Source organism: Dreissena polymorpha, chromosome 5 (assembly GCF_020536995.1).
Source record: "Dreissena polymorpha isolate Duluth1 chromosome 5, UMN_Dpol_1.0, whole genome shotgun sequence".
Classification (NCBI taxonomy): domain Eukaryota; kingdom Metazoa; phylum Mollusca; class Bivalvia; order Myida; family Dreissenidae; genus Dreissena; species Dreissena polymorpha.
This window is the reverse complement of record NC_068359.1, coordinates 112,766,995-112,793,120: the sequence shown is the minus strand read 5'-3', so window position 1 is coordinate 112,793,120 and position 26,126 is coordinate 112,766,995. Positions and strand designations below refer to the sequence as shown.

Sequence of the window (26,126 nt, the reverse complement as noted above, 5' to 3'; positions counted from 1 at the left end):
CAGTATAAAGAAAGCCATCATGGGGAAATATTCAAGAGTGGGAGTGGGGGTATAATGTGGGGTGGGGTAATTTATTAGATGATGTTTCAAAACAAAAAAAAATGGGGGGGGGGGGGGAGGTTGGGGGGGGGGGGGGGGAAGGGATTCTGGGTAGGGGCGTGGGGCATTGTTTGGGTGGAATCCATTGTGGTATTCAGGTAAGTGTTGTTTTGTCAAAGTAATAATAAATATGATCATAAATAAAGAAGTTATGGCAATTTAAGCAAAATGTTCAATTATCTAATTGTAAAAGGAGCCTTATTTATGTCAAAATGCTTGATTCAGTGGTCTGCTCTTGTTTATAGGTTGGGGTCATGTTGGTAAACAAGTATGCAACAAATAAAAGCAATATGTCAAAGGATATAGGAAATATTTGGGGTAGTACGCAAACCTTTACATAGATTTATCAATAATATGTAGGGATGGCATCGAATACCAATATCGGTATTCGAATGTTCGCAAATTCATTCGATGGAATATTCGAATATTCGCATTAAACAGCTTGATTGATTTTACCTTGTTATGTATTAATTTCCATTGGTTTGTAAGTTATATCCGTTTGCTAAATACGAGGCTGTTTATTAACGTTGCTATCGAATAATTGTATCGCTGTCGACTAATACTATGACCAATACTGTGATCGGGCACAAATAGAATGAAAAACATCGTGTCATAGTATTTTATTTTTTAATGATTCCACAGATTTAAAGCAGACCGCGCATATGTAAAACTAAGTTTACACACATTACACATTGCGGTCTTCTTATCCACAGATCGTGTAAAGTATTCCATACTGCAGAAGGGTCTGGTGGCATTTTCAGATTTGAATTATGATTCCTTGATAATGGTTTAATTTATATCATCTGTTACTTTTGAGTAATTCACATATTTAAATGTCTGTTCTGAAACTGTGATCACAAAAACTTAATTATTATTTGCAAGTAAATTGAAGCCCTTAATTGGTACCTAATTGACAAACAACAGTTCGGGCCCTTTCTTATAGTTAGTATATTGCATTGCGCAATTTGAGTAATTCACACATTTTAATGGCTGTACATACTGTGATCACAAAACTTAATTATTATTGGCCAGTTAATTGAAACCGTTAATTGGCACCCCATTGGCAAACAACAGTCGGGGCCTTTCTTAGAGCCTGTATATTGCATTGCACAATCAACACTGATACGGGCCGCGTTATGAGTTTAACACGAAGAACATCACCTCAAACATGTTACTCCCTAGTGATTTCGGTTGCTTTTTAGTAAGCGGTTCACAGTTCATTAAATATTGGTAAAACTACGTTTGGAAAAAAATGCGAATATGCAAATATCATTTTTATTATTCGAATGCTGACCATTCAATCGAATATTCGAATAATTTTGCCATCCCTAATAATATGCATATTCTAAGTATAAAAGGAGCAATAATTATGACAAAATGCTTGATAGAGTTGTCTGCTCTTGTTTATAGGTTGGGGTGATTTTGGTTAACAAGTATGCAAAATATGAAAGCAATATGTCAAGGGACAATGAAAATAAATGGGGTAGTACGAAAACTTTAACATTTGCTGCATATTCTAAGTGGAAAAGGGGCCATAATTATGACAAAATGCTTGATAGAGTTGTCTGCTCTTGTTTATAGGCTGGGGTCATGTTGGTAAACAAGTATGCAAAATATGAGAGCAATATGTCAAGGGACAATGAAAATAATTGGGGTAGTACGAAAACATTAACATTTGCATGCTAACGCTAACGGAAACAGTAACGGAAACACCGACGTGAGTAGGATAGCTCCAATATATTTATTTCATATATAATAGTCGAGCTAAAAATGGCAGAGCTGTTAACCTAAGAATGACGTACTTGCAAATATACATATGGTGGATTGGTTAACATCAGAAAGATGGGATTAATTGTTATCAAAAAATGTTTGGAATTGTTAATATAAGAATGATATACCGGTAAATGTTGATTGACCTTTACAATTTGATAAGCTATCTTATGGCAAAATGTGACTATTGACCTCTAAATGTAAGTGTATGGCAAGCGGTTTAACGCACAATCCCAAGAAACTAGGCTTTTACTGAGAATCTAGGTTCTCAGAAGGAGAATCTAGGTTCTCCCTTGAAGATTGCACATGGCTTCCAGAACCCAAGTTTTTATTCGATATCATAGGTTTTCACCAGAAGTTATCATAAAATTTGCATCAAACGGCGATAGTCTTACTAGACTTAGGTTAAATAGTCTGTGAAAACCATAGTTCTCATGAAGAGAATTCTCATCTTTAATATTAAATCCGTGGTTTTCATTTGGGAACCATAGTTCTCATGTGAACCCAGGTTCCCAGAATTATGCGTCGGACGGCATAAACTTAGTCTCTCATGCGAGAACTGTGGTTTTCAATTTTGACCAATTATAACACAATTTCCCTTTCGGTTCAATGTGACTAACCCCTAGTGAACTTTTTATAACCTTTTTATGTTGCAAAATCGGATGTTATTTCCCGAATAATGACAGAAGGCTTATCACTTAATATTAAACATTACATTCTGAGGTTGCGTTCTATACTGGTAAGCGGCCCATTTTCGCCCGGAAATGGAGCTTTTTACTGCCTTACAAGTGTTTTATGTGATTGATTTTACTGAAACTTGGCAGAAATAATGTTTAACAACTGACATCAATTCTAGTATTACTTTTTTATGAAAATCAAACAAATGTAACCGAAAACTGTCACTTTAAAAACACCCCTATATTTACCTAGAAAATGCTTGGAACTGTACCAATTATTCGCCCACCTAGTAAAAACAAGAGGGCCATGATGGCCCTGAATCGCTCACATGAATAACTAAATACAATCCCAACCCAGATATCATTAAGATAAACATTCTGACCAAATTTCATAAAGGTTAGATGAAAACTGTGACCTCTATTGTCTACACATGGTTTTTCTATTATTTGAGGTAGTGACCTAGTTTTTGACCCCAGGTGACCCAAAAAAAATCCCAACCCGGATTTCATCAAGATAAACATTCTGATCAAATTTTTTAAGATTGGATGAAAACTGTGACCTCTTTTGTCTACACAAGGTTTTTCTATTATATTACCAAGTGACCTAGTTTTTGACTCCAGATGACCCAAATACAATCCAAACCCAGATTTCATCAAGATAAACATTCTGACCAAATTTCATAAAGATTGGATGAAAACTGTGACAAGGTTTTTCTATTATTTGACCTAGTGACCTAGTTTTTGACCTAGTGACCTAGTTTTGACCTAGTGACCTAGTTTTTGACCCCAGATCACCCAAATACAATCCCAACCCTGATTTCATCAAGATAAACATTCTGACAAAAATTCATAAAGATTGGATGAAAATTGTGACCACTACTGTCTACACTAACAAATTGTTGACGATTTTTCTATTATTTGACCTAGTGACCTAGTTTTTGACCTCAGATGACCCAAATACAATCCAACCCAGATTTCATCAAGATAAACATTCTGACCACATTTCATAAAGATTGAAAGAATACTGCGACCTCTATTGTCTACACAAGGTTTTTCTATTTTTCTATTATTTGACCTAGTTTTTGACCTAGTGACCTTGTTTTTGACCCCAGATGACCCAAATACAATCCCAACCCAGATTTTATAAAGATAAACATTTTGACCAAATTTCATAAAGATTGGATGAAGACTGTGACCTCTACTGTCTACACAAGGTTTTTCTATTATTTGACCTAGTTTTTGACCCCAGATGACCCAAATACAATCCAACCCAGATTTTATCAAGATAAACATTCTGACCAAATTTCATAAAGATTGGATGAAAACTGTGACCTCTACTGTCTACACAAGGTTTTTCTATTATTTGATCTAGTTTTTGACCTAGTGACCTAGTTTTTGACCCCAGATGACCCAAACAATCCCAACCCAGATATTATCAAGATAAACATTCTGACCAAATTTCAAAAAGATTGGATGAAATCCTCGACCTCTATTGTCTACACAATGTTTTCTATTATTTGACCTATAATGTGACCTAGTTTTTGACCTAATGACCTAGTTTTTGACCCCAGATGACCCAAACACAATCCCAACCCAGATTTCATCAAGATGAACATTCTGACCAAATCTCATAAAGATTGGATGAAAACTGTGACCTCTACTGTCTACACAAACAAATTGTTGACGGACGCACGCACACACGCACATACGCCGGACATCACACGGTCACATAAGCTCACCATTGTCACTTTGTGACAGGTGAGCTAACAAGGTTTTCTTAAAATCCAGTTGCTCTTTTATTGCATAATGATATTTGATGCCTACACAATCTGTGTTTGCAAAATTCACATCGAAACTAGTGCAAACAAACTGAAAAGAAGTCTCACTAAGCACTTGGTACACATAATATACACATTCTCAGAATGAGAATCTAGGTTCTCAGTAAAAACCTAGTTTCTTGGAATTATGGGTCGAACTGCTTGCCATATAAGTGTGCCCTTGTCCTTTGAGGTAAAGAGACTTTTGTTTTACCCGCCATATCATGGTGTTGGTCATTTTCCATAAATTATTTCAAATTGCATGATGAATGACAGAATAGAACAGAATAGTTTATTTCGACTTAAGCATATATATATCTCATCATCATAAACATAAATATGCAATAACAGCATGCGTTTCAATTAAATACGAAACATAAATCATTTTGAAGAAATATCAATTTAAAAAGGAATGAAATACAGCAAGTTTTAGTGAGAATGTCACATGTATGAGGTTAATACATAATGTAAAATGTAGTTTAATACATGCAACACATATAACATTATTCAAAGCTTATTGTCTTTGTGAAAAATATGTAATTTATCTTACATACATGTATACAAGATATTTTTTCGCATTTTTAAGCATTTTATACAATACATGGCTAGTTTTCTTAGCACTATTTAATTTGAACTATTAAGTAGTTTGATAAACTTGAACATATTTGGGCGAAATCTATAATAGTTTGGAATTAATGTATTCAGAACAACGGCATAATAAGGATATTTAATAACAAAGTGATATTCATCCTCGATATCATTTAGGTTGCATAAAACATATTTGCATTGATCTCTGACAATGTTCTGGTGTCTACCCGTTTCAATAAATAATTTGTGAGACGACAAACGTAATTTAGTAATAATGTTCCTATGTTTTTTATTTTCAACAATATCGAGATAGGCCCATCTTTCGAATATTGGTTTCAATTCCATATATAACATCATTGAACTAGATGATGTGACACTTGTATTACCTGACAAACTTAGAGTCCATCCTGTTTTATGGTAAAGATTGACATTTGACCTTGAAGTTGTCTTGACCTTGTGGTAGGAAGACACTCAACACGTTATTTTATGATGGTTTACATTTGTGTAAAGTTATTTTAAATCCATCAATATAGTACAAAGTTATGGCTGAGAAAAAAGGGACGGCCACAACTCAAAATGCCAAGTGAGATTCGGCTAAATATTGAACATGGTTTCCATTGTATACTTACAAAACATTTCCAGAAAATTTTGTGATTTCCAGAGAAAAAATGGGTGAGCAAAAGAGCAGATTTTTAACCAAAAAGTTTTGACAGTTTTAAAGCTACATGTCTCCCTTAAGCATTAAAACAACAGCTGATCTTAACAGACCTTAAACTACAATATGAGAGAAAATAATTGAATCTTTCTTACTGCACCCTCTGTATTAAGAAAACATTTGTGATTTTTTTTAATAATCACTATGATTCACAGATCCTTTCAACAGAATATGAGTATGTCAGTGACTAACATTGTGATGTGTTATCCCAAAACCAACAATATTAATCAAGTGTCCAATTAAAATACCTTAATTTATTTTGCCATTGGAATGCAGACATATGCCAGGATTGCAACCGAGTAGCCTCGCCCAAAGTAATCAAATTTTACCCACACAACCATGGTGTGCATAATGAATGAAACCATGCATCTTTACTAGAAAACAAGATTTCAGTATATATATGGGCCATGCTCTGTGAAAAGGGTGTTAAATGCATGTGCATAAAGTGTCGTCCCAGATTAGCCTGTGCAGTCTGCACAGGCTAATCAGGGACGACACTTTCCCCCTAAACTAGATTTTTGCTAAGAAGAGACCTTCTTTAAACAAAAAATAACATAAAAGAAAGTGTTGTCCCTGATTATCCTGTGTGGACTGCAAAGGCTAATCTGGGATGACACTTTACACATATGCACTAAACCACCTTTTCACAGAATGCGACTCATATGTATTCAAAGGTCTATGTTTAATCATAACTCCATCTTTAATCACCACTTTTGAATATAGTATTGCAGCATATTTTAAAAATGCAACTATTCAAACTTATGTGTGATTTAAGGTTTTGTACATTTTCACTTTATATGTCATCACTTTAAAATAATTAAAAAAAAAAAAATATTTGCATATTAATCATCACTAACGAAATTGTTAAAAAAATGTCAACAAATAAAGCATTTTTGACACATTACTGTATATTTAATTGAATATTGCATATCGTTTTTCATATACAACAGGACTGGTGCAATTTTTAAGGGTAATATTGTTAATAAAGATCTGGGATCGCTGTGGTGTAATGGATAGGGACCGGGTGATCATGGGTTCGATCCCCACTGTGGGAGTGTTCCTTAGATTTCCCCAAAAGACATGAAGTACTGGTTCTAGGCTCAGGAAATGGACTCGAGAGCGTTTTGATAAGCCTGAAGCTTTCGATGCAATCAAGCTAAAATAAATAGGTTTAAACTAAACTAATAAAGATCTGTAAAAAAAAACTTAGTTCACAACTGAATAATCATTCTGAATTTTTAGTTCACATCTGAATAATCTTTCTGAATCTAGTTTCTGCAAACAAACAGACACGTACAATATTCATTTTTGCTTATTTTAAGGTTGACAGTTAACATAGAATGCAACTCATTCTGTGAAAACTGGGCTAAATGCATGCAGCTAAAGTGTTGTCCCAGATTAGGCTGTGCAGTCAACACAGGCCAATCAGGGACAACACTTTCCACTTTTATTAATGTTTTTGTTTAAAGATAGGCACTTCCAACCAAAAATCAAATTAAGGTAAAGTATTGTTGTCTGTGACTGCACTGGCCAATCAGGGGATGACACAATAAGCACATGCATTAAGCCCAGTTTTCCCAGATTGAGGCTCAATAGGTACCATGACACACATGGGATGTAAAGGTGCAGACTTAATTAGAATTTAATGAGACCGCACCAATATTGTTGCTATAATTGCCCACCTATCTTGTGGTGTATCAATTCCTAATATGAAAGGCAGTATTTAATTGAATGTCTAAATTAAATTACTTTTATTAAGCACATTTGATATGAGTAAATCTGACATAGACCAAATGGAATGTTCTGCACATAAATAGATCCATTAGTCTTCACACCTTTTTTAGTTTTACATTCTTTAGTAGTGATGATTTCCAAAGAACAATTTATGTAATTTTACTTAAGATCTGACTGAAATCTTCTTTTCAAATTTGTTTTATGAATAATCTGGAAAAACTGTTTATTTTTGGGTTTGCATCAATGAATAATTATTATTATATTTACTGTACCAAATATTCTAATTTTACATACACAACAAACTGCAGCACCACTACTTATTCATGATGCATGCTTGTTGCCTACCTGTGGTTGAACTTGACCTTGACCCCTGGGGTCAGGGGGCCTCTGAGGAACACCCTGGGGCTGGGGGCCCCTGGGGGGCGGGGCTCCGTGAGGGCCTGGGCTTGTGCTGGAGGCCCCAGGGTTATTGCCATTCATCGTGTAGCCTATCACCGAACTGGTGTTTGAGGATTTTCTGTAGGTACAAAATGAGACCTGTTCTAGGAAAAACTTGGCGCCCCGCCTAAACATGGAATTTCCTTTGGAAGATAGATGTAATTCCTTTTAACAAAAAATCAATAAAAGCAGAAAGTTTCGTCCCTGATTAGCCCTTTGCGAATTGCACAGCCTCATCTTGGACGACACTTTCCGCACATCAATTAGCCCAGTTTACAACACTTTCCGCACATCAATAAGCCCAGTTTACAACACTTTCCGCACATCAATTAGCCCTGTTTACGACACTTTCCGCACATCAATTAGCCCTGTTTCCCCAGAATGAGGCTAATATAATGCCATGTCAATGGTTGTTGTGTGAAACTAAATAGTATCTGATATGAGGCTAATATAATTCCATGTCAATGGATGTTGTGTGTAACTAAATAGTATCTGATATGAGGCTAATATAATCCCATGTCAATGGTTGTTGTGTGAAACTAAATAGTATCTGATATGAGGCTAATATAATCCCATGTCAATGGTTATTGTCAGGGTTCGACACTAAGGCACGTCAGACAGACATTGTCTAGTAAGATCGGTGGTCGGGCTAGTTAAACTGCGGGCTAGCTTGTCCGACTGGTCGTACATGAAAAAATCTTTAATGATTAATAGAACTATAACTAACTGCTGTGAAAACCTTTTTTCTTAATGTGTAAAATTACTCTCGTATCCGTTATTTACATCAGAACAAAACTAGCGTATATAAATAAACACGGAGCATCCACATGATTCATCGCTATTTTTAGACGCAAAGGAAGCAGAAATTGCTTTTTCCATTGGTCAAGTTGTCATGAATATTAATGATTTTCTGCAGTGTCGTAAACATTAACAGCATGTTTTTACGACTTCTAACGAAAATCTGTTTCATCAATGCAAACATTTTGGCGTAGCAGACGAAAGAATGTAATTTAAAGAATGGCTTTGTTCAAGTTCGGATTTTCGTCGAAAAATCAGTAAAAAAAAGAAGAATCCGTCGGTAAAACTGACAGGAAACTTGAATATAAAAAAAAAGAAAACGTCAATTTTATCCTAAATGGAAAATTGAGTTTCCATGGTTTGAACAGGACGAAGAAAAGCAAAAACTGTTTACTCTATGCATCAAAATAACTTTCTGGTGTTCACTGATTTTTTACTGATAAATCCTGATTAAACAGTTACATGACACAAGTGTGTTTATTTGCAATGTCATTTATGGTCTAGTATACATCAGATTCGGGCTAGTAGATTTTAAGAGGAGCTGGTCCGATGGTCTTGCTGTAAAAAAAATTAATGTCGAACCCTGATTGTGTGAAACTAAATAGTATCTGATATGAGTCTAATATAATCTCATGTCAATGGTTGTTGTGTGAAACTAAATAGTATCTGATATGAGGCTAATATAATCCCATGTCAATGGTTGTTGTGTGAAACTAAATAGTATCTGATATGAGGCTAATATAATCCCATGTCAATGGTTGTTGTGTGAAACTAAATAGTATCTGATATGAGGCTTATATCATCCCATGCCAATGGTTGTTGTGTGAAACTAAATAGTATCTGATATGAGGCTAATATAATCCCATGTCAATGTCTGTTGTGTGAAACTAAATAGTATCTGATATTAGGCTAATATAATCCCATGTCAATGGTTGTTGTGTGAAACTAAATAGTATCTGATATGAGGCTAATATAATCCGATGTCAATGGTTGTTGTGTGAAACTAAATAGTATCTGATATGAGGCTAATATAATCCCATGTCAATGGTTGTTGTGTGAAACTAAATAGTATCTGATATGAGGCTAATATAATCCCATGTCAATGGTTGTTGTGTGAAACTAAATAGTATCTGATATGAGGCTAATATAATCCGATGTCAATGGTTGTTGTGTGAAACTAAATAGTATCTGATATGAGGCTAATATAATCCCATGTCAATGGTTGTTGTGTGAAACTAAATAGTATCTGATATGAGGCTAATATAATCCCATGTCAATGTCTGTTGTGTGAAACTAAATAGTATCTGATATTAGGCTAATATAATCCCATGTAAATGGTTGTTGTGTGAAACTAAATAGTATCTGATATGAGGCTAATATAATCCCATGTCAATGGTTGTTGTGTGAAACTAAATAGTATCTGATATGAGGCTAATATAATCCCATGTCAATGATTGTTGTGTGAAACTAAATAGTATCTGATATGAGGCTAATATAATCCCATGCCAATGGTTGTTGTGTTAAACTAAATAGTTCCTGATATGATATAATGTTAAACAGATACAGCAGTGCTCAAGCCTTGATATGAGAAATGTTCTGGGAGTCACTTTATAGTTGTTTGTCCATAATATATTATACTATTTTTTTACAGGCAATTACAATGTAACAAGAATTATTTAGCCACTATTTTCACCTTTCTGTAATATAAAAGCACTCATTTTTTGTTTAACACAAAATGTAAAGTTCTTAAGAAAGAATGAACCATTACATAAATTAATTAACATTTCTGAAAAATTGTCAGCTATTTAATACACAGTCATACAACATAGACTATCTACGGGTGTCCTGCAGTAGCAAGACAAATGCCAAGGTCAAGAAGACTGAAAAGACATGCCAAGAACATATTGTGGATGCTGTGAAGTGGCAGATGTTGGCAGTGAGAACTCTGAGAGATCACAGTATAATCTAGTAAAAATGCTTAGAACATGAGAATGCCACCTGCACATAAATAAAACAAGAGATGTGTTTGTCAGAAACACAATGCCCCCTAATGCGCTGCTTTGATTTTTTTTTTGACCTTTGACCTTGAACCACTCAAAATGTGCAGCTCCATGAGATACACATGCATTCCAAATATCAAGTTGCTACGTTCAATATTGCAAAAGTTATGAAGAAGGTTAAAGTTCTGGGACACACACGGACACAAACAATGACAGACAGGCCAAAAACAATATACCCCCGATATTTCGATCCGGGGGCATAAAAACAGATAGCCGGACTTGGAGGCAATGGTTGATGGCACCTGGATTTCTTTTTAAAACTCATTGGCACTCTTATCATGACTACATGTACACCATTTTTTTCAAAAACTTGTTCTTTTTTTTACCGTTATGGGGACACCAGTCTGGTGTGCCAGAGTATTTGATATTTTTGTGTTATATGTATTTTGCGTATGAAATCCATATCTTACACATTGGTGTTCACTGGTTTGAGAAAGGCCTGCATCTTGGACAGGGTCAGCTCAGCTATCAGTTTGCGATCCTCTTCCTGGGTCTCACCTAGCAACATCATTGCCGAGTCATTCACCTGCAACAACATTGAAAAAACTAGAGCTTGCCACAAAACATCCCCCATATACACTTTGTCTGCTAAAAAAGGGCATATAACCCAGGAATGTATGGCATATTGCAAATGAAAAATTGCCTTGCACATCTACACTTTGTAATGAATTTTTAAATTTCAATCCAGTAGCTTTCCAAATTTCAAAGAAGTTTGCTATATAAACTAATGAAATTTAGGGGGACAAACAAACAGACCATGTGGTCGACTAATGGATTCAAATTTACTCCCTCCCAGGGTTATAATAAACATTGAAAGGTTGCATGGCATAGCAGATAGCATGTATGCCTATTAACTTGGTATCAAGGGTTTGATTCTCAATACCTTCCAGAGGAAACTACCGCAATTACTCTATGTTTCCGGACACTTAAAAACAATTTAAACAAGATGCGTTTGTGAAACACAATGTTCCCCTATATGGCGTTTGACTTTGAAGGATGACCTTGACCTTGTGAAGGATGACCTTGACCTTTCACCACTCAAAATGTGCAGCTCCATGAGATACACATGCATGCCAAATATCAAGTTGCTATCTTCAATATTGCAAAAGTATTCATAAAATAAGCTATTTGGGCCACATATATTTGACCTCTGACCTTGAAGGATGACCTTGACATTTCACCACTCAAAATGTGCAGCTCCATGAGATGCACATGCATGCCAAATATCAAGTTGCTATCTTCAATATTGCAAAAGTATTTATAAAATATGCGATTTGGGCCACATATATTTGACCTCTGACCTTGAAGGATGACCTTGACCTTGACCTTTCACCACTCAAAATGTGCAGCTCCATGAGATACACATGCATGCCAAATATCAATTTGCTATCTTCAATATTGCAAAAGTATTCATAAAATGAGCGATTTTGGCCATATATATTTGACCTCTGACCTTGAAGGATGACCTTGACCTTGACCTTTCACCACTCAAAATGTGCAGCTTCATGAGATACACATGCATGCCAAATATGAAGTTGCTATCTTCAATATAGCAAAAGTTATTGCAAAATGTTAAAGTTGGCGCAAACAGACCAACAGACAGACCAACAGACAGACCAACAGACAGGGCAAAAACAATATGGTCTTCACTACTATAGTGGGGGACATAAAAATGTGTGTCCGAAAACTTAGATACGAAAAATATTCACAAAATACCGGTGTCCGAAAACTTAAGAGTCGAAAATTGAAGTGTCCGAAAATAGCGTCAATTGTATCAACGACTACCGGTAAAATACCATGCCGTATATTATAAATTAAAGTTAAATATGTTTGCACTGCATTTTAATTAATTTTAAATGCTTAATTTATTTGACAGAAAGTGACTACAAGGTTGTAATTTGACCAACAAGTTGAAAGATGAGCATGTGATGTACCGATACTCGCTAGTATGAACTTGTAATTAACACAATAAAAAAAGCAAACTATGAATTCTTTGTTTGTTCATTTCCGAAAGTTGTTGTCTAACACCTTCCATTGTTCGTAAAACTTACAATACAGTGCATCACACTTTGAAGTGTTTAGTATTTGTCCGTTATTTTACTGAGAAGGGGTAGTACCATTGCGTTACATAATTGAACTGTTATTTGGCACTACCCCTGGTAATAGTCATAACGCTTATGCTGTCATGCAAAACCATTGTTTAATACCAGTTTACAAGGTTATTTACCCAATAACGTAAATGTAATGGTCCGTTGCCCTCAGGCATGCACCTGCCATGTTTTATGATGTTAATCTGGTTGTAAAACCCCATGATCGAAGTGTCATTAGATATCGAAAACAGGACCGAAATTTGGTAAAATAGCGCTGTAAAATATACTGTCTGAAAACTTAGAGACATTAAAGGGGCCTTTTCACAGATTTTGGCATTTTTTAACTTATTCATTAAATGCTTTATATTGATAAATGTAAACATTGGATCGTAAAAGCTTCAGTTAAAAATCAAGAAAAAAAATAAAAAAAGGAAAAGAACATTGCCCGGAGCAGGTTTCGAACCAGTGACCCCTGGAGTCCTGCCAGAGTCCTGAAGTAAAAACGCTTTAGCCTACTGAGCTATTCCGACGAGTACACATTCTTGACGTATTTTATACCTTATATAAGCAATCTTCGTAGTTTCACAAAATTTAACGACAAAAACAGAACTCTCCAAATTATTCAATCGTTTCGCGTTGCAACGCTTTATAATTTTTAGGTTTTAAAATCGTCAAAAGATGCATATAATGGCTATATTAGACCATGGTAAATGTTCAGTATTACTGTTTCCTCACAAATATCATAACTAAAACGAAAATTTGCGAATCTGAAACAACTTTTTTCAATTTTGCCAATTTACCAAAGCGTGAAAAGATCCCTTTAATTATGGACGAAAACTCATGTGTCCGAAAATTAAGAGTCACGAAAAATAATTATTTTTGCTAAAAAAGGGGTTTCTGAAAACTTAGAGTGTCCGAAAACATAGAGTAAATACGGTACTGGTTTGTGGAATTTAGGAATGCATATTATGATGTCATCCTATTGAAACAGGGACCATAAAAATCTATTTATTGAAGATATGTGAAAAAGGCGAAAGGGGGGCCATATGTTTACATATTTTTTGGAAAACCCTTCATCACAAATGAAGGCTAACTTTGTCACAAAAATCTTGTCTTGCAAAATGAAGGTTAAACTAGTAACTTATCAAGTACCAATCTGTGATAATTTAAGGAATTTTACATTAACCTTACTCAGGAAATAGGAGAACATTCTGTGAAGTTTGATGATATCCATAAAAGCATTAAGGAAACTATGGAATTGAGTATTCCTGTTTAGTTGAATTTTAAACCAATTTATAAAATTGTATATCTTTGCAGATTTATAAAATGAATGTTCAAAAGGCAAGAGGTCAGGAGAAAATTTCATTTAAGATGGTAAAACTAGGTACCGTTACTGATAAGCCATGTAATCATTCTCAAGCCAATTTCATTTGCTATACATACATCTATAAAAACTTCTGTTTTTCGCTAGCAATATGAAAGTTGCTCATGCTGTCCATGTGCACAAAAAGAACAGACCACTTGCAAAAAATTAACCATATAAACCTTCATTCTAGAAAATCTATGAGAAAACAATATATCAGTAAATTGCAGAACATTGTTAAAGTAATTAAACTTTTTTTTTTGGTGCCTTTAGTTAGGCCTGGGTATGGACGAACATCATACTTTTGAAAATCCCTGAAGATGGCAGTATTCCTTAAATAACAGTCAATATACTTGGCTGCTATTATAATGGGCTTTTCATAGGCAACCTACTGCATTTCTCGTGACTTTTCACTTTACAAGTTCAAATGTGTTAATTTGTCTGATGATGCCTTACAACTATAAACAAGAGATGTGTTTGTCAGAAACACAATGCCCTCTAATGCGCCACTTTGAATTAATTTTTTTTACCTTTGACCTTAAAAGATGACGTTGACCTTGACCTTTCACCACTTAAAATGTGCAGCTCCATGAGATACACATGCATGCCAAATATCAAGTTGTTATGTTCGATATTGCAAAAGTTATGAAGAAGGTTAAAGTTTTGGTTAAAGTTTTGGGACACACACACGGACACATACAATGACAGACAGGCCAAAAACAACATACCCCCAATCTTTCGATCCGTGGGCATAAAAAGCAACTAGTCCAATAAAAAGCTGTGTTTTAAAGTTGGTACTAAACTGAGCAAACTGCAACATCTAACTAAAGGAGTCCCTCAAGGCTTCATACTTGATCATGTATCTTAAACATATTTATCAATGTCATTTTAAGTTTTATTCACATAAAATGTCTATATAACTACACAGATGCTAATGCTTGTTTATATGCTAGCAATCTTGAATAAATTAATCTTGTTAAAACTCTAGGACAAAAATTTATTACACTTAATTACATATTTCAAAAACAGCATATGAAAACAAATCGTTAAAAATTCTAGGCCATTTCATTGGTAAAAAGCCCACTTTCTCTTCACTTTACATTTAACCCTTGCACTCAGAGGCAAAATGAAAATGGCTGTGTGCAAACAGCATAAAACTAGAACAGCCTGCGAGTAACTCTCAGTCTGTTCAGGTTTTATGCTGTTTGCTGTTTATAAGTATCTAAAGATTGGAGATGAAGCCTTAAACACTAGTAAGAAAAGTGTTTAATTAAAATAAACTTTCTAAGGGACTACAAATGGGTCCAAAAATACATATCTATGTGGTAAATGGTTAATTCATAAGATATTGAAAGATATTAAAATTAAAAGGTATGCTACATACTATATATTTAGTTAAAACTTATTTATTTAAGCTCACTTGCATTGAAAGCCTTAGGCTTCTTTGAACCACACTTCCTTGGACTAGAACCAGTACTTGGTGTCTATAGGGGAGATTTAAAGAACACTCCCACAGTGGTGATCAAATCCATGACCTTTCCGTCACTAGGCAGACATTTGAGGCTTATTTGAAACGCTCTCGAGTCCGTTACCTGGGACTAGAAGCAGTTCTTGGTGTCTATAGGGGAAATCTGAAGAACACTCCCACAGCGGGGATCGAACCCATGACCTCCCAGTCACTAGGTGGACATATTTTTATACCAGGAAAAAACAAGAGCTGTCGCCATAGGATGACATATGCCCCCTATAAACGCTTTGATAGAAGTTATGAGCATTTTTCAAAACCTAAACACAGATTTCGAAGGTTATATCTCAAGGGACATAGAAGTTACGAGCATTTTGAGAAACCTAAACGCAAAGTGTGACGGAAGGACAGACGGACGGTCCAATCACATATGCCCTCCCCTTCCCTGGATCCGCTAGTACCCTTAATGTCTTTTAGATTGAAATTTAACATCTGCAATTTTGAAAAGTCTATAACATGTCAATCTTAAACTCGTTTTTTTGTTGGATACTAGTAGTTTTTGTAGCTGCAGGAAACTGTTTCAACTGAAAACCATAAATAACTGCCCATCTTTGTTAAAAAACTGTCACTGAAACAATGTATAAATAGTAATGTTGTCATAGAAGAGATTTTATCAAGAAATTCAATATGAGTATTTTCCATAACAGTGGAGTTTACACTGATTAACCAATGCAAATCTTTGCTGAAGTAGCTTTGATGAACATATATCAGCCATTTGGAAAACTGCAACTTGTTTGTTTCACAGAGTGTAGAGAGGTGAAGCTAGGCCTTATTTGTCTGTCATCAAAGGATTGATGTAAACACACTACTAAAAACATTTCATGAATCATTTGTATAGTTAATACAGTTTTTAACAATCCTTGAGTTCTACAAATAAAACACTGTCTGAATTGCCAAGATTGTGCAAAAACAAATTTTGTTGCCAATAGATAATATGTTTCTTGGAACAACTCATATAAACAAAATTTAAAACGATGCATTTTCCAAAACAGATGTGGCTTGTAATGTAATGTAGTTATTTTCCTGGTGAATCAGATCACCATGTGAGAAAACAAATCTTATTCTCATGTTAAGCTCTTTCAGTGCTAGAACCGAATTTTGAAGGCCTTTGCAAACAGTTTGGATCCAGATGAGACGCCACAGAACGTGGCGCCTCATCTGGATCCAAACTGTTTGCTATTGTGATAGTATTCTTTGAAAAAAAGTCAAAGAAAATGCTAATTTTATAAATTCTGCAGAAGACATTTTAGCAGACGACAGATTTCCCAGCATGCAAAGGGCTATGTTGCTAAGAATGATCTTGTACACATTCACTGTATAGCACATTTATAAGGTTACCTTTTTCACTAGATAGTATGTAAATATTGAAACTGACTGAATAACACATTTGTAAGGAAACCTAATTTACCTAGATAGATGTAACTATATGAATTTACTGTGTAGCACTTTTTGTAATCTTACCTTTTATCACCTAGATAGGATGTAACTGTACGTTTTGACTGTATAGCCCATTTGAAGGTACCTATTTTCACCTTAAGCGTTCAGCCCATTTCGGGATGCAATATAGTTGTGCCCCCCCTCCCTGCACTTTTAATAACCCTTTCTCACTCAGAAGCAAAGTGAAAATGGCTATGTGCGAACAGCATAAAACCCGAACAGCCTGCAATTAACTTGCAGTCTGTTCAGGTTTTATGCTGTTTGCTGCTCATCAGTATCTAAAGGTTGACAATGAAGTCTTTAAAACTTGAATCTAGTAAGAAAGGCCTTTAATGAAATTTAACTTTATAAGGGACTGCAAAGCGTCAAAAAACATATCTAGGTGGTAAAAGGTTAAAAGATGGAGCTGCCTACAGGTTGACATACTATTTCTGTCAGCGTTATTACAAATTATTACTTTCAGTACAGCAATCTGTCTCTTGTCCTCTCCAATGAGTCTGACAGGAATTGTCCAGTTATGGTCCATGAATTATCTCAATTTAAAATGAACCCATTGCTGCAGACTGGCCTTTATGTTCCTACTGTTCTCACAGTTATCAAACCTTCATCAACAAACTTCATCAACATATCCCTTAACTTAAAATGAACCTGGATTTGTTTCCACAATGATGCTATGTCATTGATACAAATTTGATAATTATTTTTATTTTTTTCAGCAAGACTTCAAACTAAGTTGTAATATGGACAGTTAACTCAATGATCTGTCGCCTAATTTCAATTTAGTAAACAACATTAGGTGGGAAATAATCAATGTTCCCAGACCTGAAAACTGTGTTGCAAGAAGACGTAATGGCTCAAACATCCTGAGTGAAGGCCATAAACATGACATAAAAGAGCTATATATAATATGCAGGCTTTATTATGCTGACAAATTATTCATAATTGTGTTCCATAGATTTTTGGGTTACACTCGCATTTTGTGGATTTTTAGTTGTTCGCGTAGCGAACAGCTTATGTTGTTACTCAAAACTTCAAGTTGGTTCGTTTTATCTACGGAAAGCCTACTACCTGCGACACACGCCGTATCCGCGCGAGAAAGAGTTGTATAATTTATGCAACAGGTTTGAGTTCTCCAACTATATTCATTCACAAATGGAAACATTATATGAATATCGTGTTAAATGTAATAGTTTCTAACGGAGCTTATATAGAAAAGAATCAATAAACAATGATTGTATTATACTTGTCGCGGAAGAGATTGCTTATAAATGATTAAGATTGTTTATGAATGATTAAAATAGCCCACTTTCTGCTGCGTCTTCATGACGTAGTATTTTTGCTCAGCCCATTCATAATCTGAGGCTATTTATAGATGCAGCTGCCGATAAACAAGGGAGAGTCCAACTGCACGGGTGATAACAACGCAATAGCATAAAGATACGCTTGTTAATCTGAGGCTATTAATAGATTCCGGAAAACAACGCAATAAGGTTATGCTTGTTTATATTCTCAATTTATAAAACGTTCAACATGAGTTCGAGAATAACTTCAGGAATACGATAGACAACAGCAAAAATGCTTCATTATCGCTAAAATTGAATATAAAAATATAACACAAATGATCTGTTTCGTTACCTCGTTCATGCTTCTACAGCGGGGATTTCTGGGAAACATTCTTTCGTTCCTAACAGATAGCGGTGATCTTTTGTATTTACGGGTGCTAACAACGCAATAGTAAAAAGTTAAGCTTGTTTATATTCACAGTTCTCAATTTATAAAACGTTGAACATGAGTTCACCAATTACTATAGGTATTCTCTAGACAACCTCAAAAATGCTTTATAATCGCTTAAACCGAAAACGACTGAATAGAACAAGAAATGTCTTTTAAAAATGTAGTCGGCGTAAACACTGACTTTGAAATAAAGTTTGCAATTTACTTTTCTAAATAAATAAATAAAACCAAAACAAAAGTTTAAATATTGTGGGGTTTTTTCACTTGTAAGTTGCATATTCATCACATGAAATGTGTGTTGTCAAACCACACATTTGTGTAAGTAGATAAAAAATATACTACGGGAGTGCACATCATGTGTTTCTTCACATGCCTTATTATAAGTATATTTCTTCACTATCGAAATATATCGTTTGTTAATATTTGATTTAAACGCAGTTTTCTTTCGACACATTTAAATCACACTTTCATAACCGCGTCATGTGAAAATGGGCCGTTTCGAATAGCGTTTCAAAAACCCAATATGTGCATTTGCTCAGTCAGGTCAGAGGCGATGCTGTTCGCTATAAAATCACTCAATATGTTATGGTCTCATTATGTATCTCCTAACCAGACTGAGAGATGCGCAGGCTGAGTGGGCTATATATATGATGGGCGCATATAGAATAAGACCCACTTTCGCATGACGAGGGTCATTACAAATCTGATTGCGAATTGTAAATGGCACATTTTAGCACAATGCTTTTCGATACAAAATTGAATTCATAATAGCAAACTTGTAAATAAGGGAAGCCTATCCAGCTAGGCTTTCAGGAATGATTTCCAGAGGTGCTGACCGAGTACGGCAAACATTGTGGTTGGATAATTAAACCATTTTCCTCTTATCGTGACACTATACTATTTTGGTAATGATTGTTTTCTCATCTTGAAAGCAAAACTGAAATTCTGCGAGATACATTTTAACGTGTAATTGTAACTGGGCCACAATTTGTGTTGTTTGAACATTCAGAGAGTAGTCCGGAATTCCTTACATTGAACAGTGCTACATCCTTTGCGCTGAGCACAGACACAGTGAAGTAGCCAAAGTTCAGAGGTTTTATCTCGAATCAGCCTATTCGAAAATATTTATGTGTGTCTGCTGGCATTATGTAAAAGTCATTAAGATGAAAAGCTGAGTAAAACAGCTACGCCGAAAAAGCGCATTTAGTGCTCTATACCTATGTTTAGGTCAGAGTTGTTGACACCGTGTGAACTGCTAGGGTTACAAGTAATGCATAAACAACAAAGTAAGGGTCAACAGGGCTGTCTTGATGACTACCTAATTCGTGAGTAAAAAGTATTGCTCGCAGATTTATTTTTTATTTATTTTCATCAATGTTTTTCTTGTAAATTTTGAATTTGTATATGGTGTCAAAAAGCAAAAGTTTTTCATCATGAACAAATATTCTTAGTGAGATAGGTATTCGATATTCCAACAATATTCATTTAATATGATGGTGATTGCAATTGTCTTTATATTCAGTTCTCACTACCATTTTCATCATACTTTCTATGCTTTCAGAACGTCCAAAAAAGGCCATGTTCTTTTTATTTTGTCTAATTTATCTCTATGACATAAATAGAATGATAAAAAGTGCAAACAAAGCTTGACTTGTGCGTTATGAAACACTCTTCATAAATGTGAATGGCGTGTGTTCATTTCAAACTTGCGATTAGTTTTGAAAAATAAATTGCGTATTCAATTATGCAATAGCGAACAACTTCAGTGCCTTCAGCGCTTTGATTCTTTTCTCTTTAAACTTAGATGTCTACTACAACTGTGTTGTCATTATAAAGAGTTCTTTGTGAGTGTTCTTGCAGTCATAAAATTCTATATATTAGCAGTAATAGCAGTAATCATGTCTGTTGTATTATTGTTGTTTGATTACCCCTCACCCAAGTGGTGCATACTTTTAATTATAATGTAAACCTTATAGATACTCTCCTACATAGATCAATCAAACTTACAGCAGATAAACCAAACTGCAGATAAATTTGGCATCTACAGTTAGAAGGGGGACTTAAAGAGGCTTATATGTACACTTACATGTGATTTTGATGATCACATTAAACTATTGTACACATGTAAAAATGATGCCTGACAATATTATTCATTATGTGAGCTGCTATTAATACATGTTTTCATAGGAAGAAGTATTTACAATATCTTAACAAAATAAATCAAAGTACTGGCAGTACTGGTGTGACGATGCTTTTGAAGAGGATGGGTATAAAACATCAATTTAAGTTTATCTTTATCACCACAATTGTGTTTTTTGATACGAACATTTGGGTACGATAAAAAATTTGGGTACGAAAATTTTGGGTACGAAAAAAAATTGGTACGAAAATTTTTTGCGTACGAAACATTTTTGGTACGAAAAAAAACTTAGGGGTACGGGGAAGTGGTACCCGTGGGTAACTTGACCCATTGAGCGAAACTGGGAGGCGGGTCACATTCTTGTTCATTAAGTATGGCAATACCTTCATGATGATTCTCGAAAGTAGGTATGAGCACATAGCCGGACCATGTGAGCTCAGTCATATGAGCACTTGACTATCCGAGTTCGCCCACGAACATATGGATAAGTTAACTAATAGCGAAATGACCTTATACATGTATATGCTGAAATCTAACGATCGAACGCAATATCAAACTTGGTATGTACACTTAGGTGGTTGTGTAATTTCTGTTAGAATATCGTATTCAATATGTAAATTTTAAATGATTGTGCCCGCACTTGAGTTTGTTGCCTTGTTTGAGTCTATACGCGCCTAGGCTGCAACCAGTGTGTGTATTTGCGTTTTTCCAAGGTAATGAGTTATCTCTGCGCTGAGGCTGCATAATGTTGGGATCCGGAGTGTGTCCAGCAGTCCTACCTAATAAGATTAGATTGACGACAGTTGAAACGAATTTTGAATGATAGCTGCAATTTCCAGCTATTTGTTTTGTACTGAAATACTTTTTAATTTTTTATATGGTCAAATGCTGCGGGGGATGAGATTATCCGGAAAAAACACCTGTCCTGAATGGTGACCACAAAACAGACAAAATATAACATTGCGCCGGGAGCAGGAATCGAACCGGTGTCATAAAGCTGAAAAAGCGAACGGCCTTACCACTGCGCTAGCGAGACGGACAATTACGAAAAGAAGTTGTTTTATCTCTATATATCATAGCAGTGCAGCGTTTACATTTTGCAGGTTCGAAATTGTTCGCATTCTTTAGTTTTGTGATCACGTAAAAAATTGTTCGCATTCTTTAGTTTTGTGATCACGTAAAAAGTTAATTTTACATGTTTTTATTCGCAATTTATTTATTAAATCGAGAACAAATATAAAACAAAATAGAGAAAATATATAGTTGTTTCATTGGTCCATAAAAATAAAATGGATATAAAATTACTAATTTGAAATTAACGTTCTGATAAACTTATTGAATCTGTTTCCCCAGGATATGCTGTTCTATTAATATTTACCTTTATAAACACGAACGACAACTCTGCTAGGAGAATGTTATCAATGAAAATCAACGAGCAATCTCCTACGCAGTGGCGAATGCCAAGGGAAGTAACTGAAAAATCGAGTTATCTCAATCGGACTGGCTCGGTCTTTTACATAGGTCGCCTAAAGATTTTTTTTACTGGTTATCAACCTTAGACGCTGCTGTTCCAGCATCGTCAAAAAATGAAAAAATGTGTTGTTATTATTTGTGGTGTTTTGGCATTAATAACACAAGTTTTGAAGTAAACAGTTACTTAAAGAAATGATTTAATCTGAAATGTCATTCAATCATTTTATTTTTAAAATTATTTCTTCAGGGTTGATTCAAGATTGCAAAATATTTAAAAATAAGAAATAAATCTTTAATAAACGGTCTTTATTTTATACCTCATGATAAAATATATGACATTTCTGCAGTGAAATAACAGCAGTGAAAATAAACAAATTGTTATTTTTGACGGTAAAAATAACAAATTTTTGGAAATTCTTTTTCTATTTTTAGATTATCATATCAAGATTTACTTCAAGATTTATATACATGTGTATATTTTTTATGATCATGAGTGGATTAAAAACGATATTCAATCGAATCCAACAAATTTTCTTTTCATTTTATGATTTTTTCAACGTTAATTTACATTGTAAAAGAGTTTAACCAGAGAATTTCGCTGGTATGATGACGTCATTTTGTGTATTGAAATGTATTGAGGCATGCCAATACATTTCGCTGGTATAATGACGTCATTTTGTGTAATGAAATGTATTGAGGCACGCCACGGAAGAAAGGGTAACTTTTCAGTGAAAGGGAAACAGCTGCACCACTCGTGAAAATATATTTTCTATGATCACTCGTGAAATAACAAACGATCTTATACTGACATGAACAAATATCCTCTATTTCGAAGAGAATACAATTAAATGTGTCGAAATGCGTATCTGAGCGGTAAATGGCCGACAAGCCAACTTACCCCAATGATGTACTCCTTGCCATCTTTGCCTTGTATTGCCTCCACAACTAGCACATCCAAACCTCCAAATATTTTACAGCATTCATCAACCCAGAGTTTATACCTGCAAAAAGAAGCATGACAATAACATGGAAGAAAAAGAAATATACTTTTAACAAAAATAATACGCTGGATTTTGATACATTAAAGGGACCTTTTCACTTTCTGGTAAATTGACAAAATAAAAAAAAATTGTTAAAGATGCGCACATTTTCATTGTAGTTATGATACTTGTGAGGCAACAGTAATACAGTAACATTAACCATGTTCTAAAATACTGTAAAACCATTAAATTTCGTGTGGTACGAATTTTCGTGGATTTCGTTGTTCCGCTGAACCACGAATTCAAGTACCAACTATTATTTTTACATTTTCAATCCGAAATCGGTCCTTTCCGAATGTCATTGCGGACATTCTCTATTGTTTTCTGTTATCTGAGATATTTGATTGAGATATGCTAGGTAATACAATATGTTGTTTTCTTGATAAGTGTTTGGATAATAATACTTTTTAAATCAAGCACGGAATTTAAACTGTACATCAACGATTGTTCTCTTTTACATGACGTCATCAAATTAACAGTTTGCAAATTTATCACATATGTCAATAAGTGCCAATTAAAGTTAAAAGAGACATAACGATTTTCACACCTGTATTTTGGGGACCTTATTACTCAATAATATCTACTAGGGGTCCAATTGAGCAGAGAATTGCAAATATTGTCAAAACAACATTGATGGCAATTAGCGAGCGGGGACCCACAAGATCGCCGCTTATTCGCTCTTATCGACAGTTATCGGCAACACTTTCATGCTTCAGTGACCATTAATCGCAAGCCTTGCTGTCAACACACATTAGCAGATTATTCTTCGTTATTACTCTGGTTGTTTTAAGAAAAGTTTAATTATTATGACTGTCAATCTTCCCCAAAAATTTGAAATCCACGAAATAACGTGTCAACGAATTAGTTGTTTTTTATTAAACCACGAAATTTCATACCGACGAATTTCTATACGTTTACAGTATCCATTATATTCATCTTTTGACGATTAAAAAACCTGAAAATTATAGAGCGTTGCAACGCAAAACGATTGAATACATGTAATTTGGAGAGTTCTGTTGTTGTTGTTAGTGACACTACAAGCATTGCTTATATAAAGTATAAAATACATCACTAATTGTATGAGCACAGATGGCTGAGTATTCTTTATGTCTTTTACTCCAGGGGTCAGTGGTTCGAGGCCAGTTGAAGGTTACTTTTTTTTCTTTCTTTAACTTTATTCCTGTTTTTTACTGGAGCTTTGTGGTTCCAATGTTTACATTTATCAATTAAAGCATTTAATGACAAACTTCAATATCTGCCAACATCAGTGAAAAGGTCCCTTAAATGGTTTACGGCATTTTCATCACTTACCAACTTAATACCATACATTTTACAGGAGAATAGTCACTCATACAAAGTTGGATGAAATTCATTCCTGATGACAAAATGATAAAGTAGGCTCATTCAACCTTATTTGACTGATGAATTTGATACTATTGAAGGTGACAAGGAGATGTTAAACACACTATCATGTGAAGTTGACAATAAAGACATCAATCTTAGAATATAATTTGTATTTTCATCAATCCATCATATGCAGCAACCGGTATAACTATTGTATCCTAAATTTTGACTAATTATAAATTTTAGACCCTCAAAAAAGGAAACATTGACCATGCATATAATTTTTTTTTAAACACTGTTAAAAAATACAATGAAAATGATTAAAAGAAATAACACCTTTAATGAAAAAAAAACATGGAAAAAATGCTTTATTTACTAAAAATATAGACATAATATTAAAAAAATACTTTCAAAACATTTAATTTACAGTTTTCCTTGCGAAATTTACAAAAATAATGTCCATTCGAAGTTTGATGTCTTGTTCCAAAGATAGATTAGCTTAAACTTCAAACCTATGTATCAGCCTTACCAAGACTTGACTATAATGCTACAAAGCATTTCCTTTAATCTGTGACACTAGGTTTTGCCATACAACAAGATCATAGACTATGTGAGTCTATGTGAGGAAACATCTCCATTTTTCAATCTCTTATTTCCTGGAAGCACAGTCTTCTGACATTGCACATCCCTTTAGGCACTAAGACCAGAGATTTCCAATGTTCCATTTGCCATCATAATTGCATTCAGAAAGCCATGTTTCACACAGAGTCTGACCAAGAAAAAAACACAAGAAAGTGAAATGAGTGACCTTTCAGATATCTAAAAGGAAAAATAAACAGTGAATGCTAATATTCTTTTAGTAATTGTTTTAACCCTTTGCATGCTGGGAAATTTGTTGTCTGCTAAAATGTCGTCTGCTGAATTTCTAAAATTAGCATTTTCTTCGACTTTTTTCAAAGAATACTATCAGAATAGCAAACAGTTTGGATCCTGATGAGACGCCACGTTCTGTGGCGTCTCATCTGGATCCAAACTGTTTGCAAAGGCCTTTAAAATTTTGTTCCCGCACTGAAAGGGTTAATAATTTTGCACTTTTGTCGAGAAATCAGATCAAACAAACTGACATGGAGAGTATCAGGCTTTAGACCTACAATCAAGTCAATGGCTATGCTGGTTACATTAAAGGAAAGGAAGACAAGTTTTGATTTTCAGGTCTCAAGATAAAATTAGAGGGTTTTTAACTCTTTCAGTGCTAGAACCGAATTTTGAAGGCCTTTGCAAACA

General features: G+C 34.6%; 1 protein-coding gene across 1 annotated transcript in view; it reads right to left on the bottom strand.

Annotated features, from left to right (window-relative positions):
* The window catches only part of LOC127880904 (synapsin-like), an 88,228-nt gene that overhangs the window by 7,987 nt on the left and 54,115 nt on the right, over positions 1-26,126 (bottom strand). Inside the window, exons 9-11 of the mRNA XM_052428398.1 lie at positions 23,357-23,459; positions 11,107-11,222; positions 7,746-7,917 (exon numbers count right to left, since the gene is read on the bottom strand). Coding sequence (XP_052284358.1) covers positions 7,746-7,917; positions 11,107-11,222; positions 23,357-23,459 — 391 coding nt within the window. The remainder of the gene's footprint in view (positions 1-7,745; positions 7,918-11,106; positions 11,223-23,356; positions 23,460-26,126) is intronic.